At 45.2% G+C, this 13,191-nt stretch overlaps 1 protein-coding gene across 1 annotated transcript in view; it reads right to left on the bottom strand.

Annotated features, from left to right (window-relative positions):
* The window catches only part of ABHD6 (abhydrolase domain containing 6, acylglycerol lipase), a 57,837-nt gene that overhangs the window by 15,309 nt on the left and 29,337 nt on the right, over positions 1 to 13,191 (bottom strand). The window contains exon 5 of the mRNA XM_068254941.1: positions 6,964 to 7,124. Coding sequence (XP_068111042.1) covers positions 6,964 to 7,124 — 161 coding nt within the window. The remainder of the gene's footprint in view (positions 1 to 6,963; positions 7,125 to 13,191) is intronic.

Below are 13,191 nucleotides of genomic sequence, written 5' to 3'. Positions count from 1 at the left end.
AGCCTGTTACAATTTTAACCACAGAATCAATGCAGTCTGTTGGCTCACCCCTAACTTTTTTTTCGGTGTGGCTTTATCTAATTACAGTTACTTTTGAGGCTGTCATGGAAATGTGAGTTTGCACTGTCTCTACACTTAGATTAAGTACAATCCTGAAGCGCCAAAGGGAGAAGAACTATCGGCTCAGTTGTGATGACGTGACACATGTATACTTTGTTTGCTTGTAGTAGCAGTAGGGTATTGTACCGTGTTAGCCATCAGTAAAAGCAAGAAGTTTTAAATCAGGATGATACCATTTATTGGCTAACTACAAATGAATAAGAATAAACAAGCTTTCGGCCTTGCAGCCTTCGTCAGGTTTATATCCTGTTAGAAACTAACAGGATATAAACCTGACGAAGGCTGCAAGGCCGAAAGCTTGTTTATTCTTATTCATTTGTAGTTAGCCAATAAATGGTATCATCCTGATTTAAAACTTCTTGCTTTTACTGATGGCTAACACGGTACAATACCCTACTGCTACTACTATGCTTGAAGATACCGCAATGTACCGCACTTTCCTGGAACTAAAGAAAGACCTGAAGAAACTTGCACAACTGGACAGCGACATCTTTTTCTTGACTACATGCAAAAAGGAAAAACTTATACCTCAAGGACTAAGGATACAGAATCCCACCCTGCATACATACAATAGCAGGTTTGCAGAAGAAATCTGCAGGAGGAGCTCGGAGAGAATACGGAATAACCTTTTAAGAGTCTGCTATAACCGTAAGAGGATTACAAAGGATGAGATACAGAGCCTGAAACTGTCTCTGAATGATAACCACACTGGATATACATGGGATCAACTACAGACCTTCTATGTGAAACTACAGAGATTCCTAATTAACAACAAAAAGAAAAAACTTCAGAGACTTAGAATTAAGAGTGGACGCCTGGATGCACAAGCAGCAGAAAAAGAGCAACCCACAGGTGTAATGAATCTTTCCTCTTATCAGGCTACTGAAGCTGAAATGTCAGTACTCTCCAAAGGCCTGTCATTCTGCCCTGCGAGACCCATAGACAGGATTGCACTCTGTGGAGATATGGAGGAATTTTTCAGAAAGCTGCGACTCAAGGAACACTACCATGATAAGGAAGCCTGTGATACAATGGATAATGGACCAAAACGCACCAGATCTAAAAAGAAAAAAAAGAAAAAAAGATGGACCCCCAAAGAAGGAAAAAACCCGGCCCTGGATAAATACATAAACAAATTCAGACGCAGAATCTCTGACAGGATCCTGAGTAAAAGAAAGACACTGGCCCAGAACGTAACACCACAGGAGCGACAGGCCATCAGATCCCTTAAGGAGAATAAGGACATTATTATTAAACCAGCGGATAAAGGTGGTGCCATAGTCATAATGAACACCAGTGACTACATCCAGGAGGCACAAAGACAATTATCCAACACCGCTCACTATGCCAAATTACAGGGGGACCCCACAAAAGGCTACAGGATGGCACTTAATAGGATGGTTAACAGATTGCCTGCAAACATCAGACTACATGTAAGGACCCTTATCCCTGAAGAGCCTAGAACAGCCTGCTTTTACATGCTTCCCAAGATCCACAAAGAGGGAAACCCTGGCAGGCCCATAATCTCAGGGAGCGGAACTCTTACAGAGAACATCTCAGGGTGGCTGGAAAACATTTTGAAACCTCTTGTCTGTAAAAGACCCAGCTACTTACAGGATACCACCCACCTCCTGAACAAACTGTCAGCCATCGGCCCAGTACCTGAGGGAACCATACTGGCCACGATGGACGTGGAGTCCCTGTACACGAACATTCCCCATGATGATGGTATTGCGGCCTGCCGTAAATATCTTCAGGGTCAGGGCATACCTGTAAAGCCTATTACTGGACTGATCAAATTCATTCTCACTCATAATTATTTCACTTTTGGACAGGACCTCTATTTACAGCAGATGGGCGTGGCAATGGGTTCGCGATTCGCTCCACAGTATGCAAATCTATTCATGGCCAAAATCGAAGAGGAATACCTCAATGCATGTGGCATAAAACCCTTGGCCTACTTCCGCTTCATTGATGATATTTTAATCATCTGGTCCGCAAGTGAGGATGATCTTCTCCAGTTCCACAGGAACTTCAATGCCTTCCATCCTACAATCAAATTGAAACTTACCTACTCTCACACAGAGATTAACTTTCTGGACACCACCATATACATCAGGGGTAACAACATACAAACCTCTGTGTATCGCAAACCTACAGACCGTCCCACATACCTAAGATATGACAGTTTTCATCCCAAGCACATTAAGAACTCTATAATTTACAGCCAAGCTATAAGGTACAACCGGATTTGTTCTGACAGGATGGACAGAGACAAGCACCTGGATCACCTTAAGAACACTTTCATTAAACAAGGTTACAGTCCTCCCATGGCTGAGGCCCAAATCAGGAAAGCCAGCAACATCCCCAGGACTGAACTCCTGAAATATAAGCAAAACCAGAAAGAGGAACGTGTCCCTTTGGTTGTCACCTACAACCCACACCTGGAAATCTTAAGGAGGATTGCTAAGGAACTTCATCCCATTTTACACAAGGATCACAGACTGAGAACGATATTCCCTAAACCTCCACTCTTGTCATATCGGCAACCACACAATCTAAAACAGATGATTGTCAGGAGCTCTTTGAATAGGCCTCAACAAAACGGAACATCACCCTGCCGACAAAAAATATGTGGGACCTGCAGACACATTTACTCCACTGACAGGGTAACGATACCAGGTTCACAACAGGAGTACAGAATACAAGGTAAATTTTCTTGTGGGTCCACCAATCTGGTATATCTGATCATGTGTGCTAAATGCCCCAATGTTATGTACGTGGGAGAAACTGGACAAACTCTGCGCAAACGTATGAATGGACACAGGCACACTATTAATGATACCAAATCTGGACTCCCAGTTGCTACACACTTTCGGTCCAACGGACACAGCATGGATGATCTTCGTGTCACTGCCCTGAAGGGCGGCTTCAAAACGTCAAATGACCGATTAATAGCAGAAACAAAATTTATAAATTGTTTCAAAGCTGTGCAGAAGGGTCTGAATAAGGACAACAACTTTCTATATTGGTATGAGATGGATGATATATGAACTGTCTCAGCCACCCTAGCTGAACTTGTGAACTAAGAATTTACGATACCTCTGGGTCAACCCTAATACCAGGTCTGTGAGCAATAAAGTAAACAAGGATCCTTATCTTACCCCATTTAGATGGTCTGTTTGTATTAAGGCATCTTAATGATGTATTTATGCTTGAAAAAAATATCTGTTTTTCCTTTTGATGTTGCATGTATATAAGCTGTCTGTACCACCAGCTTGCAAACTAACAGGATATAAACCTGACGAAGGCTGCAAGGCCGAAAGCTTGTTTATTCTTATTCATTTGTAGTTAGCCAATAAATGGTATCATCCTGATTTAAAACTCTTTGTTTGCTTGTATATCAAGTCAAAATTTCACAAAATGTTTTGCGTGTATTGCAAAGCACTCTTAAACGGACCCTGAGCAGTAAACATTCTGGACTTGCCTGCACCTCAAGTGCGCACCAGTCATGTCATCATGCGCAGGACGCTTCCGGCGAATGGCGTGGCAGGTGCACACAAGGGGGGGGGGGGCGGTCTGGGGGAAGCCCCAGGTAAGTCCAGAATCAACATAACAGCCATGGAGGCAAAATGTCCATAACAGACAGGAGGATGAAATAGCCGTGGAACCAGAATTTTTAAAAGGTCAGTACCATTACGTGATGGCTGCACAGAACACTTTGCAGGTACTTTCAGCTGTTATTACTCTGCTTTTCATGGAATCACTCAGTAATTGCTGAAAGTTTATCCCTGAAACAAAATCTATTTCTCATCTTGGCTGCTTTTCTCTAGTGTATACAATACATCTTCTTATCAATACATCTTCTTATCCCTGCTCAGAGACAGTGCATACAGCTAACACGCTTTGCACAGTGATACGGTTATTCATCCTCTGATCTCATTTACCACATTTTCTCTGGTGGTTTAATTTCACACAAATATTTGACATCCAGTTTCATCTGACTGCATTTAATATTACTTTGAATGTACCCCAGGGGATGTAAGTGGTCTTCTAAAATGGATCTTTCTCTGATGCCTCCATGACAGCAGATCAATGGGCATATTGCCCACTCTTATTATAGTACCTCCCACCCTATAAATGGCAAAAAACACCATCAACAACATTCTTTTTTTCTGCACTTGTCTACTTAGCTGATTTGATCTAACATTGCATTGCATAAGCATTGCTTTTTAATGAGGGCTTTTTGGTCTGTTTTTGCCTTTCGTATTTTTCTAGTGGTTCTAAGTCACCATGAGCTGTCTGGGTATTCCGCAGTACTGGTCCAATCCCTATCCCAGAGAGCCATATCAATCCATGCCATGCACGGAGGAGGACCAAAAACCACCACTGCTCACTTAAAGCTGAATTATTGAGGTAGTTTACAGCGCAGGGCTTAGAGAAGATCAATGAAATTGCACTGCCCACTTTAAAAAACTGATCATATACCACTCAGAAATGTTTAATGTATTTGCCCCCTTAGGCCCCTTTACACTTACCACATCAGGTCATGTCACGTTACTCTCCCTGGCCGCACCTAGTCATAGTGGCCATCAAAATCTATGAGACATGCCACACTGTTTGCGGTGGGACGCAATGCGACGGAAGTACACTGGGTCCCACAGAAGGAATGCACAAGCTGCAGTGCATTACCCTGCAACTTCTGAAAGTGCACTAGAAATCGCATGTTCATTTATTTATTTGTTCCAAATTGCACCACTACCGCAGCGCCAATATAAAAGGACCCTTGTAAACCACTTTCTACCTTCTTGGCATCATAAATTCAGACCAAAACAATCATTGCTTCTATCATACATAAAGGACACCTACCATCAATGTTAGTTGTTCTCCCACATGTATTTTCCAAGTAATGCAGATTATAAATAATTCCAGTTTACATTTTCAGAAGGTACCTCATTTTAGAAATAGGGGTCTACTGTGCATAAGAGTTCAGATGAATGAATTAGTGCACATTTCCAGGTCACAGCTTGGCTCTATCATACCCACATACAGCAGGGAGTTGGTTATTAGGACAGGGTCTCTTGCTAGGAGGCCACAGCTGCACACATCACGTCACTGCCAATCCCTGCTACCCACTGCCATCTGTGCTCCGTGACTTCAGAAGGGGCTGAAGATAGCTCGGATTACACTGTATTATATATGCTTCATAGCCAGAGATGTTCAGTCAGAGCTGGAGGACATTATTATATGACAGATTTGTGAGAGAAACGTCAACAATTACAGTATACAGTATACCTGAAATGACTGGACAGCTGTCTGGGAAAAACAGCAGGAAGTACCAAAAGGTTTACTCTTTAACAACATCCATTGATAAAGTATAACTCATACGGTATCTCAAACAGAGAGTAAACAATAAGAACTGACTTGTAGCCAGAGCAGTTTCTAGATGAAATTGTACCCAGTGGGGTGTGAAAAATTGCCCCCCCCCCCCCCCCCCCATAACACCAGTACAACTTCCCCTTCCTCTCAGCTACATAGGGTCTGGCCATCTTCTTCCACCCTCTGCCCCTTCCTTGATATGTGATCATCTGATGACTTTGGTCAGATTACTGGAATCAATCCATTTTTCAGATCGAATCCACCAATCAGATCGGATAGCAGGTTTTCAGTCAATAGTGGGTATGACTGTTTCCAATCCATCATAATGCCAATCACAAACAACCAATCGTCTGGGGAATTATATCATTAATGGCCAGCTTGGGGCATTCTGTGTCCTGAAGGTTTTTGGCTTTTTGCAAAACACACACACACACACACACACACACACACCAATCCCGTGTTTGTATGGGCTTTCCCTTGCATAAGCTGCAGCAGGCGACCTCGATCTATGGAGCCGCATGATTCCAGCATGTCTACCAGCCACCGGATGACACACAACTGAGCGTTCTCACACTGGGCACAGCGGCCCACACAAGCATATAATACTTTCTGTTCTGGTGTCTAAGCATTAATCATGTAACCAGCTCTAGAATCGCAAGTTTTAAAGGAGTACATCTTATTTAGGCGACGGGCAGTTCGGTGCAGGGCTCTCCCTGCTGCCGCTAAACTCCCTGGCGGTCTCAAATACTATTCCCCCTCTGAGTTGTCGCTACTCGGTGGGAGATGTAATTTGAGGCCTGGCAACAGCCGGAGCCCGAGTTACCATTACAAGGGGAGCGCAGCATAGCATTGCTGCTATGACAGCGCCCAGCTTTGACACTCAAATAACCTGCTTCGGGACTCAAGGCCAAGAGGAAGCATTCCAGGTGTCAGGCTCACAGTTCTATGCAGTTGGTAAAGAGGAACTGTCGTGAAAATCTTAAAATTTAAAACACACACAAATAAGAAGTATGTTTCTTCCAGAGTAAAATGAGCCATAAATTACTTTTCTCCTATGTTGCTGTCACTTACAGTAAGTAGTTGAAATCTGACATTACCGACAGGTTTTGGACTAGCCCATCTTCTCATAGGGGATTCTCAGGGTTTTATTTATTTTTAAAAGCACTTGGTGAATGGCAGTTGCTCAGTCCAACTGCCAAAATAGTGTGCAGCGAGCAGGGAGGCTGGCCAGCCTCTTTGTATTAATCATTTTCAGGGAATAGAGGCCATGCTGAGAATCCCCTATAGAGAGATGGACTAGCCCAAAACCTGTCGGTTCTGTCAGATTTCTACTACCTGCTGTAAGTGACAGCAACATAGGAGAAAAGTAATTTATGGCTCATTTTACTCTGGGAGAAATGTACTTCTGATTTGTATGTATTTTAAATTTTAAGATTTTTGCGACAGTTCCTCTGTAAGGCTTACTTGCTGTGGAATCTTGAAGCGGACATAGGAACAGAGTTTCAGCATCTTCTCCATTTCTTCTGCCGTAGATGGTATTAATGGAATTTTTGGATCTGGTTCACCAGACTCTTTCAATTCTTTCAGGTGTTTGAGGAATTTGCTGTCGGATGGATACTCTAAACCTGGACGGAGAGAGAAATATGAGGGTTAAAGTAGAGTTCCACTGGCCTGAATATGAATACTTGTGATGTATAGTAGCATTTTATTATTATTTTAGATTCCATTACTGCCACCATCATCTGTAGCGCTATACAATACAGAATACACAGTACAGACCGTTACAAGGCAATGAGCAAATAAATGGCAGTTGGACAGGTCAACAATGCATCACACATGAAGGTGGAAATATGTAACAGGTTACACAGCAGTAACAAGGGTGAACAAGCAGTATCCATGCATCTCCTGTACGTAACTGTACTTCTCATTGGTTGCAACTAATTGCTTTAAGTAGCAAGATTAACCACTTAAGGACTGCAGTCATAAAACCTCTTAAGGACCAGACACTTTTTTTCCATTCAGACCACTGCAGCTTTAACGGTTTATTGCTCGGTCATACAACCTACCACCTAAATGAATTTTACCTCCTTTTCTTGTCCCTAATACAGCTTTCTTTTGGTGCTATTTGATTGCTGCTGTGATTCTTAGTTTTTATTATATTCATCAAAAAAGACATGAATTTTGTCCCAAAAAAATGATTTTTTTAACTTTCTGTGATAAAATTTGTCAAATAAAGTAAAATTTATGCGAGGAGAACGCCAGCGCATACCACTAAGGCTGCATCTGAAATGACCACCAGCTCAGTGTGTAGCACCTATGTAGACTTTCTACACACTTCGCATTCAATTCAGATGCAAATCATATGCAAATCTGCTACTACTTATCATGCAAACAGGAAACTCAGGAGGAGGGGCTGGGAGCAGCTAACCTAACAGTTACATAGTTACAAAGTTAAGGAAAGGGGGGGGGGGAAGGCTGCGCATCCCTAGGCAGGGCATGCATTTTTCAGTCTGGCAGAGGCGGTGTATGCCTGTGCGATTAACCATTCAATTGCAGCATGTGTTTAGGGATGCGCAGCCTTTCCCCCCCACCTTTCCTTAAAGGGAAGGTCCAAGCAAAAAAAAAAAATGAGTTTCACTTACCTGGGGCTTCTACCAGCCCCATGTAGCCATCCTGTGCCCTCGTAGTCACTTACTGCTGCTCCAGTCCCCCGCTGGCAGCTTTCTGACCTCGGAGGTCAGGGCCACATTGCATACATTTTTACGCATTCCAGCTAGTGCAGGAACAAAAATTTACGTGTTGCACCACTAACGCGTAAAAATGTATGTGTTAATGTTCCTGCACTAGCGGGAATGTGTAAAAATGTACGCAATTCGGCCCTGACCTCCGAGGTCAGAAAGCTGCCAGCGGGGGACTGGAGCAGCAGTGAGTGACTACGAGGGCACAGGATGGCTGCATGGGGCTGGTAGAAGCCCCAGGTAAGTGAAACTCATTTTTTTTTTTTTGCTTGGACCTTCCCTTTAACTATGTAACTGTTAGGTTAGCTGCTCCCAGCCCCTCCTCCTGAGTTTCCTGTTTGCATGATAAGTAGTAGCAGATTTGCATATGATTTGCATCTGAATTGAATGCGAAGTGTGTAGAAAGTCTATATAGGTGCTACACACTGAGCTGGTGGTCATTACAGATGCAGCCTTAGTGGTATGCGCTGGCGTTCTCCTCGCTGTTCTACCAAATGTAAGTTACACATTCTTTTCTGCTTAGCTGCTCCCGAGGTTTTAAATTTAGGTTAGGTCACTTGCCCGGAGGTCTGCCTCACCGTGGCGCAAGTGTCTAGTATAATATACTTTGCATGCAAACCATATTGGAAGCTAAAGTACCTCCTAGTTTAATAAATGTTAGCACTTGTCTTGGATGCAGGGTATGCATTTTTCAGTCTGGCAGAGGCGGTGTATGCCAGTGCGATTAACCATTCAATTGCAGCATGTGTTTAGGGACGCGCAGCCTCCCCCCCCCCCACACACACACCTTTCCTTAACAAAGTAAAATTTCTGTACACATTTTTGTCCAAATTTATTGTGCTACATGTCTTTGATTAAAAAAAACAAAAAAACATTTAGTGTATATTTATTGGTTTGGGTAAAAGTTATAACGTTACAAACTATGGTGCAAAAAGTGAATTTTCCCATTTTGAAGCATCTCTGACTTTTCTGAGCACCTGTCAGGTTTCATGAGGTGCTAGAATTCCAGGATAGTATAAATACCTCCCAAATGACCGCATTTTGGAAAGAAGACATCCCAAAGTATTCACTAAGAGGCATGGTGAGTTCATAGAAGATTTTATTTTTGTCACAAGTTAGCGGAAAATGACACTTTGTGACAAAAAATAAATAAATGTAAAAAAAGTTTCCATTTCTGCTAACTTGTGAAAAAAAAAATGAAATCTGCCACGGACTCACTATGCCCCTCTGAATACTTTGGGATGTCTACTTTCTAAAATGGGGTCATTTGTGGGGTGTGTTTACTGTCCTGGCGTTTTGGGGGGTGCTAAATTGTAAGCACCCCTGTAAAGCCTAAAGGTTCTCATAGGACTTTGGGCCCCTTAGCACACCTAGGCTGCAAAAAAGTGTCACACATGTAGTATCGCCGTACTCAGGAGAAATAGTATAATGTGTTTTGGGGTGTATTTTTACACATATCCATGCTGGTTGGGAGAAATATCTCTGTCAATAAGATTTTTTTTTTTTACACACAATTGTCCATTTACAGAGATCTTTCTCCCACCCAGCATGGGTACGTGTAAAAAAAACACCCCAAAACACATTATACTACTTCTCCTGAGTACAGCAATACCACGTGTGACACTTTTTTTGCAGCCTAGGTGCGCTAAGGGGCCCAACGTCCTATTCACAGGTCATTTTGAGGCACTTGGTTTCAAGACTACTCCTCATGGTTTAGGGCCCCTAAAATGCCAGGGCAGTATAGGAACCCCGCAAGTGACCGCATTTTAGAAAGAAGACACCCCAAGGTATTCCGTTAGGTGTATGGTGAGTTCATAGAAGATTTTATTTTTTGTCACAAATTAGTGGAACATGACACTTTGTGAAAAAAAAAAAACAATTTCTGCTAACTTTTGACAAAAAATAAAATCTTCTGTGAACTCATCATACAACTAACGGAATACCTTGGGGAGTCTTCTTTCTAAAATGGGGTCACTTGTGGGGTTCCTATACGGCCCTGGCATTTTAGGGGCCCAAAACCGTGAGGAGTATTCTAGAAACCAAATGCCTCAAAATTACTGTTCAGGGGTATAAGCATCTGCAAATTTTGATGACAGGTGGTCTACGAGGGGCCGAATTTTGTGGAACCAGTCATAAGCAGGGTGGCCTCTTAGATGACAGGTTGTATTGGCGCTGAAGTGCAGGAAGCGCAGGATGTTCTCAAATCGTGACCTGGACATGGCAGCAGAGAACATGGGCATGTGCTGTATTGGGTGCGTAGACCAATAAGACCGCAATACATACTTTTTGACTAGACCCATGTTAAGGAGAAGGCCCCAAAAAAATGTTACGTTCGGAAACTTGGAGTGGCTTGCACCGAAAAGGCTGGGCATAGTAGCTTCTTGGATTGGCGGTTGCGTATTGTGTGGCATAACGGTTGGTCTCAGCCACAATTAAGTCGTACCAGCAGTGATCAGAAAAAAATAATTCTGTCACTGCGGTGGGGCGGGTGAGGGTTTGGCTGGGTGATCAGAAGCCCGCAGGGGGGCAGATTAGGGCCTGATCTGATGGATAGGAGTGCTAGGGGGTGACAGGTGGTGACAGGAGGTGATTGATGGGTGTCTCAGTGGGTGATTAGAGGGGAGAACTGATGCAATCAATGCACTGGGGAGGTGATCGGAAGGGGGTCTGAGGGGAATCTGAGGGTTTGGCCGAGTGATCAGAAGCCCACACGGGGCAAATTAGGGCCTGATTTGATGGGTAGGTGTGCTAGGGGGTGACAGGAGGTGATTGATGGGTGCCTTAGGGTGTGAATAGAGGGGGGAATAGATGCAAGCAATGCACTGGGGAGGTGATCGGGGGTATCTGAGGGCGATCTGAGAGTGTGGGCCGGTCATTGGGTGCCCGCAAGGGGCAGATGAGGGTCTGATCTGATGGGTATGATGGGTAGCAGTGACAGGGGGTGATTGATGGGTGATCAGTGGGTGATTAGAGGGGAGAAGAGATGTAAATTATGCACTGGGGAGGTGATCAGAGGGGTCTGGGGGGCTATCTGAGGGTGTGGGCGGGTGATTGGGTGCCCGCAAGGGGCAGATTAGGGTCTGATCTGGTGGGTAGCAGTGACAGGGGGTGATGGGGTGATTGATAGGTGATCAGTAGGTGAATACAGGGGAAAATATATACAAGCAATGCACCGGCGAGTTGATCAGAGAGGGTCTGGGGGGCTATCTGAGGGTGTGGGCGGGTGATTGGGTGCCCGCAAGGGGCAGATTAGGGTCTAATCTGATGGGTAGCAGTGAAAGGTGGTGACAAGGGGCGACGGGGTGATTGATAGGTGATCAGTAGGTGATTACAAGGGAGAATATATGCAAGCAATGCACTGGCGAGTTGATCAGAGCGGGTCTGGGGGGCTATCTGAGGGTGTGGGCGGGTGATTGGTTGCCTGCAAGGGGCAGATTAGGGTCTGATCTGATGGGTAGCAGTGACAGGTGGTGACAGGGGGTGACGGGGTGATGGATAGGTGATCAGTAGGTGATTACAAGGGAGAATACATGCAAGCAATGCACTGGCGAGTTGATCAGAGCGGGTCTGGGGGCTATTTGAGGGTGTGGCGGGTGATTGGGTGCCCGCAAGGGGCAGATTAGGGTCTGATCTGATGGGTAGCAGTGACAGGTGGTGACGGGGTGTTTGATGGGTGATCACTGGGTGAATAGAGGGGAGAGCAGATGTAAACAATGCACTTTCGGAGGTGATCTGAGGGTGGGTCTGCGGGCAATCTGAGGGTGTAGGCGGGTGATCAGGTGCCCACAAGGGGCAGGTTAGGGTCTGAGCTGATGGGTGGCAGTGACAGGGGGTGATTGACAGGTGATTACAGGGGAGAATATATGTATACAGTACACAGGGGGGGGGGTCTGGTGGGGTCTGGGGACGATCTGAGGGTGTGGGGGTATGATCAGGAGCCCCCTGGGGGCAGTTTAGGGACTATTCTAAAAAATAGCGCTGACCGATAGTGACAGGGAGTGATTGATGGGTGATTAGAGTAGAGAACAGATGTAAACAATGTACTTGGGAGGTAATCTGACAGCGAGTCTGCGGGCGATCTGAGGGTGTGGGTGGGTGATCAGATGCCCACAAGAGGCAGGTTAGGGTCTGATCTGATGGGTAGCAGTGACAGGTGGTGACAGGGGGTGATTGATGGGTGATTTACAGGTGATCAGTGGATGATTATAGGGGAGGATAGATGTATACAGTACACAGGGGGGGGGGTGTCTGGGGAGGATCTGAGGGCGTGGGGGGGGGGGGGGTGATCAGGAGCCCCCAGGGGGCAGTTTAGGGCCTAATCTAAAAAATAGCGTTGACAGATGGTGACAGGGAGTGATTGATGGGTGATTAGGGGGGTGATTGGGTGCAAACAGGGGTCTGGGGTGTGGGCAGGGGGGGTCTGAGGGGTGCTGTGGGCAATCAGGGGGCAGATCAGTGTGCTTGGGTGCAGACAGTAAGGGCTGCAGCCTGCCCTGGTGGTCCCTCGATCACTGGGACTACCAGGGCAGGAGGCAGCCTGTATAATACGCTTTGTATACATTACAAAGCGTATTATACGCTTGTAACGCGGTGATCGAAGGGTTAATACCCGCTGGCGCTTCCGACCGGCCGGCGGGTTGACGTCGCAGGTGGGCGGAGCCTATTGCCGGTGGATGTGCGCGATCCCCGGCCCGGAAGAGTCCCAGGACACGACGCCAATTGGTGTTACGTGGGCATGCCACTTTGCCGCCGCCAATGTACAGTGGGTGGTCAGCAAGTGGTTAAGGAGCACCTTGCAATTTCTGAATGGAGTACAAAGCAACTGAGCAGCTAGTGCTGGGAAATTTGTATTTGTCTCCGCCCACTTTTTGGTTATGGGGATAAAAAGTACCCTATATGTTATTCCAGGTAATGTACTATGTGTGTGCCAAATTTCATCCAAATCTGTTGCTGA

Source organism: Hyperolius riggenbachi, chromosome 9 (assembly GCF_040937935.1).
Source record: "Hyperolius riggenbachi isolate aHypRig1 chromosome 9, aHypRig1.pri, whole genome shotgun sequence".
NCBI classification, from domain to species: domain Eukaryota; kingdom Metazoa; phylum Chordata; class Amphibia; order Anura; family Hyperoliidae; genus Hyperolius; species Hyperolius riggenbachi.
The sequence above is the reverse complement of the archived record's forward strand: the minus strand, read 5'-3'. Positions and strand labels throughout refer to the sequence as shown.